General features: G+C 41.5%; 1 protein-coding gene across 1 annotated transcript; it reads left to right on the top strand.

Annotated features, from left to right (window-relative positions):
• The first annotated feature begins 2,914 nt into the window (after nt 1–2,914).
• On the top strand, nt 2,915–5,334 carry LOC129778377 (cytochrome P450 307a1-like). The gene is made up of 3 exons (XM_055785247.1): nt 2,915–3,480; nt 3,558–4,349; nt 4,412–5,334. Exons 1-3 carry the CDS (start codon nt 2,994–2,996, stop codon nt 4,741–4,743), a joined length of 1,611 nt encoding a protein of 536 aa, XP_055641222.1. The 5' UTR covers nt 2,915–2,993; the 3' UTR covers nt 4,744–5,334.
• The last annotated feature ends 216 nt before the right edge of the window (nt 5,335–5,550 follow it).

Here is a 5,550-nt window from a genome sequence, read left to right as displayed (position 1 = left end):
TGTTTAAATATTATTTCCATCATTTAAAAAAAATAATTCATGTATAGATAAGGGAGTTTATGTTAGTAAATTTTATAAACCTCTCTTATTATGTTATTTTTATTTTCCTATTAATACAACTTTTGTGACCTAATCAGTTATCTAAGCTCTTTAGTATTTTTTAAATATACCCTAACTCATCCGCATTTTTGGCATATGCTAACAAAATTTGCTCCGCACTCAAACGGTTAAACGTTGCAGTGAGATATGCAGTAAGAATGGATGTTATATTAGTGATCAGGATCATAAGCGTGTCGCGAAAGCGTTCAACGGGATCCCAATGTTTCAGTCAAGGATGTGGCGTAAAAGTTTTATCTGACCAAGTTTTCCGTTCAGAGAGCCAAGAACCAGTAGAGACTGCATATGTACAAAGTGCAGAAGGCTCTAAATCGCGACGAACGGCAAAATACGGTGGGAAAGTCACTAGCCCGAAAACTATACACCTAGATGCTGACGAAGCCTCATTGTGTCATCATGGATGATGAGATTGACGTCAAGGCGGACTTCCGGCAGCTACTGTTCTTCACCGGCCAGCACAAGTTTGATGTTCCGGAGAAAGTAAGGAAGCAGAAACTTTCAAAGTTTGTCAAGAAATTCATGATTCGACAAGCGATCTGCTCTTATCGCAAACAGAGTGCGCCGTTCGTGACTACAGGGACTGTAAACGGGCAGGTCTACCTCAAGGAGCGTCTGTTGAAGCAACACAAGGGCCCTACAATCTTCTGGCCGGATCTAGCTTCGTTCCACTATTCAAAAGATGTCCCGGAGTTGTACGAAGCCCCAACGGGGTCACATCACATACTCAAGGTCAGGTACACACCTTACAAATTCATTGTCTGAATGTTTAAAAAAGATCGCCAGCTAGGTAATTTTCTACAGCATTTTTCCGCGATGCAATTTGATGTGGGACATCCTTTACCTTTTGTTATTTGTTTATTTGGTGAGCAGGTAGCATTGTACCCCAATGACAATGGTAGGTCAAGTAAAAAAACATAAATTAACACAGAACACTTCTAAAGCTACACTTTTTTGTTTTACGGGTCACTTTTAAATTAAAAAGTGGTAACACCTGTTGAAGAGACGAGACATACTCCTCCTTGGTTCATGTAAGCCATAATTCGTTCTAGCAGAAGGGGTACTAAAGAACGAGTGTGTACGAAGGCTGCGACGACGTATATTAATGTCTAAAGTGCTGAGAAAAGTAGAACAGTCAGTGTTGCCTTACAGCAGGTCTGCAATGAAGCAGACCTTTGCTACGTTGCGTCTCTCATCCAACAACTCCAGTTTTATAAGCAAGCAAGGGCTTTTGTAACTAGACAGGTTACAAGAGGTGCGTCAAACGTGTGTAGCGAATCAGGTATCATGTTCATGTTCAAAATGTTCATGGTACAGAGGCGACCACTCTATTTTTATGGGACTATGTCGATAGGTCGTTCATTTTCAATCAAATGGTAATACTAACAAATGTAATTTTAGCACTGTCATTATAACTTCGATTCCATACCAAAAAATCCACATTTATCGTTGAGTGGTGGGCAAATTGGGGTACTAAAACGAAAAACAATCAATACGGGGATTATCCATAGGATACGGAGAGTATTATACCAATTGTAATTTAATTATCCAATCATAACATCTAAATCTAACTAAATCTCGCAAAACTCGTAAAATCATCCTTTGTGATGAAAAAACAGAACTTTTCTGGCACAATTGGCTGTCTTCCAAAAAATAATGAAGAAAATCGGCCAACATCGACTTCAAACGAAAAAACGTTCTTTATCATCAGAAGAAATATTTGAATCAATTTAGAGCGTTAGCCGTCAAACAAAATGTGGGTTTAAATTTTTATGCAATGAAGTGAAGTCTCTCTCCGAATGTATCAATACAACAACTGAAAACAACGCTAATTCAACCGGGATAACTGTTAGGAAAGTACTTACTTAATATTTACAATCATCACGAATGACAATTGTTTTGTTTCAGCTCATTCCTAGCCGTGACTATTCGAATAATGCATATCGAGAGACACACTATTTGCATGCCACGTGATGTTAAGAACGGGATCTTATTATCAGGAACGGTTATGAATGGGACTCGCCACACAGTGGGCATCCGATCTGCATAAATTCTACCGTGTTTCAAAGTCCGTAACATAACATTGCCTAGCCATCAATTCGATATACATATATATTCAAACAGTCGCCTCTACAGCTGATCAAAATTCAAGATCATCTCGACCGAAATAAGTAATCAGTTCTCAGCTCGGTTCGATTTCGTTGGAATGATTTAACTTTCATTCGTTCTTGATCGCGGGAGACAATCTTCGGCGGTATCTAGGAATATCGAATGTGCCGAATAGAATTAGAATAACAGTTCGATTAATATCAATATTACTTGATTTGCCTTCGAAAAATTAATAATAAAACACCATTGTAAACCACCCAACGTGCTCATTGTTAATTCCGTTTCTGATCTAAAAATATCCAAAAAATTCTAGTTCTGAGGGAAGATGTTCTACATCAGTCATATATTGAAACCATCACGAACGAATAGCGAATGTGTACCGCTAGTGAAACTCCTCGGAAGGGATGATTCTGCCGTTGGACCGGTAGCGATCCTCCTTACGCTCTAAATATGTATACAGCGCCCGGGATGATTTGAATATGCAATCAATTTGCGCCCAGGATGGCTCGCCTCACACGCTAGTAATGGTTCCAGGTGAGACGCATTGAAGATCTATGTTTTTGTGAATTACTCTTTCTTGGAGGTTCTTCTTGGCGGGTGTGTTCTGCTCGAAAGTCTCGTCCTCCTATAAAAGCGGTGTGGAAGCACTAGATCAGTATCACACGGGTCCTCCAGTTGGTGCTGGAAAGATCGAAGCCTTTTGCTTGTCTCGTCAAACATCACTTTATCTTTCTGTGCACCTGAGCTTTGTGTTGCGAGTAGACATCATCATGGAAGGTTTGTCGATTTTCCTGTTCAGTTCCAACACGATCTATCTATTGGTGACTTGTTTCGTGGTCACACTGATCATGCTGCTCTCGGAGATTCAGCAAAAAGTGAACGCTGAAAGTGATAAAATGAAATCAGTGAAATCGCTCATTTTTGGACAGTGGTGGCCAGTGATTTCGGCGGTTGATCAAAACAACAACAACAACAACATGTTGGTGAAAACATCCAGGAAGGCTCCCGGGCCGAAGAGTTTCCCGATTATCGGAAACCTTAAGGAGCTGGATGGCTATGAAGTTCCATACCAAGCATTCAGTGCTTTGGCGAAGAAATTTGGCTCGGTTGTTAGTCTGAAGCTGGGCTATGTGGACGCAGTGGTGGTCAATGGTATTGACAACATCAAGGAAGTGTTAATCAACAAGGGCCAGCATTTTGATAGTAGACCCAACTTCCGCCGCTACCAACTGTTGTTCTCTGGGAATAAGGAAAATTGTAAGTATTCAAACTTGAACTATTTAATGCGAGTTGAATTCATGACTCATTTTTACATTTATCTATTGCTCCTAAAGCTCTCGCATTTTGTGACTGGTCGGAAACCCAGAAAGCACGCCGCGATATGCTCGTTCCGCATACCTTCCCACGAAACTTCTCCAGCCGTTTCGATGTGCTGAATAATCTGGTCAACGAGGAAATTCGTTTAACGATTGGTGAAAGCCGCGGATGCGGGGAAATGGAGATCAAACCAATCATAATGAACATCTGTGCGAATGTGTTTTCCCAGTACTTTGCCAGTCACCGTTTTGAGCTCGATGATCCAAAGTTCAAGAAGTTGGTGCAAAACTTCGACTTGATCTTCTATGAAGTGAACCAAGGATACGCCGCCGATTTCCTCCCATTCCTGCTGCCCCTGCACCGCAGCAATTTGAAGCGGATGGATCAGCTGACTGAGGAGATCCGTGAGATCATGCTGGATACGATTATCAATGATCGTTACGATACTTGGGTGGATGGAAATCCGGAGAACGACTACGTGGACAGCTTGATCACGTATGTCAAGAAGAAGATCGGTCCTGATATGGAATGGGAAACTGCACTGTTCGCTTTGGAGGACATCATTGGTGGTCACTCCGCCGTTGGAAACTTCCTCGTCAAAGTCTTCGGTTACATTATTCAACATCCAGAAGTTCAGCACAAAATTCAAGCTGAAGTGGATCACGTTCTGGAATCGGAAGGTAAACAAATCATCGATCTGTCGGATCGCAATAGGATGTGCTACACTGAAGCCGTAATTATGGAGGCTCTCCGACTGATCGCTTCACCTATAGTGCCACACGTTGCCAACAGGGACAGCCAGATAGCAGGTAAATATTTCTTTTCGTTTTATAAAGCGCTCGCTTTTCTAAAACCAAAACAAATATTTAAGGTTACGATGTGCCGAAGGATACATTAATCTTCCTCAACAACTACGACCTCAGCATGTCTGACGACCTTTGGGAAACACCGGAAACGTTCATCCCCGAGCGTTTCCTACAGAACGATCGTCTCGTCAAGCCGGACTTCTTCATCCCGTTCGGAGCTGGCCGTCGGTCATGCATGGGCTACAAGATGACACAGCTGATCAGCTTTTCGATTATTGCAAATCTGCTGAGATCATACAAAATCGCACCGGTCGCCAACCAATCCTACTTCGTACCGGTGGGTTCGCTGGCAATGCCGGAGAAGTCATATAAATTTCAAATCAGCCCTCGACATTGATCTTCTCACTCCCTCAATCAATCAATTTGAATCGTCGATTAGGAGCAAAATACTCGTTTCCCGACCCGATTTGTAATTTAATGCCATTGACTTCCCATCTACACACATCCACACCCACATATGCAAATGCGCCCGCCAAAAACAGAACTGAAAGCGCCGCATATGTAAACCTCTCCTGGGCACGTGATCCAGCATCCGAGGCGACCGTGGAACCCCTTGGCCCCGTTAGTTAGTAAGCATTTCAACCTATTTCCGCATGCGCTAAAAGCTTGTTGTTAAGATTGAAATTGTAAAAGTATTCACTATATTATTATCGAAGATTTGCACGACTGTTGCTGTGATTTAGTACAATGAGTAGGAGGAGGAGGTTAGAGCGCAGAGACCCGTGTAGAAATGCGATACGAGAGAAAGTGAGAGTGACCATTATTAATTAAGCATATTGCTGTGACTATTAGCTTGTAGCCGTACTTTCCCCAACTGATAAACTTACGCGTAGTTAGCTTGATGTCTCCCATGTGTCGTGCATCGCTATTTCACCCCATAAAAACTGATAGATAAAGGAAGTGTAGAAGCGTTTGCCAAAGATTTAGTGGAAGCAAAAGTAAAGTTAGTTTTTTTTTGTATAAGATTGGTTTCCACACACAAATATACATACACAGCTGTATATGCATAATCACACTGTATTTTTAAAACTTAGTTTCTGCAAATGGTTTATAAGAATAAATAAATGCACTTATCTGAAAATCAATACATTCTCAGAACTTTTCCAATCCTGTATCCTAATGTATCACCTCTATCGGAAAGTCG

The sequence above is a fragment of the Toxorhynchites rutilus genome, chromosome 3, assembly GCF_029784135.1.
Source record: "Toxorhynchites rutilus septentrionalis strain SRP chromosome 3, ASM2978413v1, whole genome shotgun sequence".
NCBI classification, from domain to species: domain Eukaryota; kingdom Metazoa; phylum Arthropoda; class Insecta; order Diptera; family Culicidae; genus Toxorhynchites; species Toxorhynchites rutilus.
This window is presented reverse-complemented; position numbering and strand designations above follow the sequence as displayed.

Bases quoted from the DNA above. Each gene is read 5' to 3' on its own strand.
- LOC129778377 (XM_055785247.1), top strand. From the start codon at position 2,994: ATGGAAGGTTTGTCGATTTTCCTGTTCAGTTCCAACACGATCTATCTA. The intron at 3,481-3,557 runs GTAAGTATTCAA...TTGCTCCTAAAG, and splicing joins CTCTGGGAATAAGGAAAATT to CTCTCGCATTTTGTGACTGG. The intron at 4,350-4,411 runs GTAAATATTTCT...CAAATATTTAAG, and splicing joins CAGGGACAGCCAGATAGCAG to GTTACGATGTGCCGAAGGAT.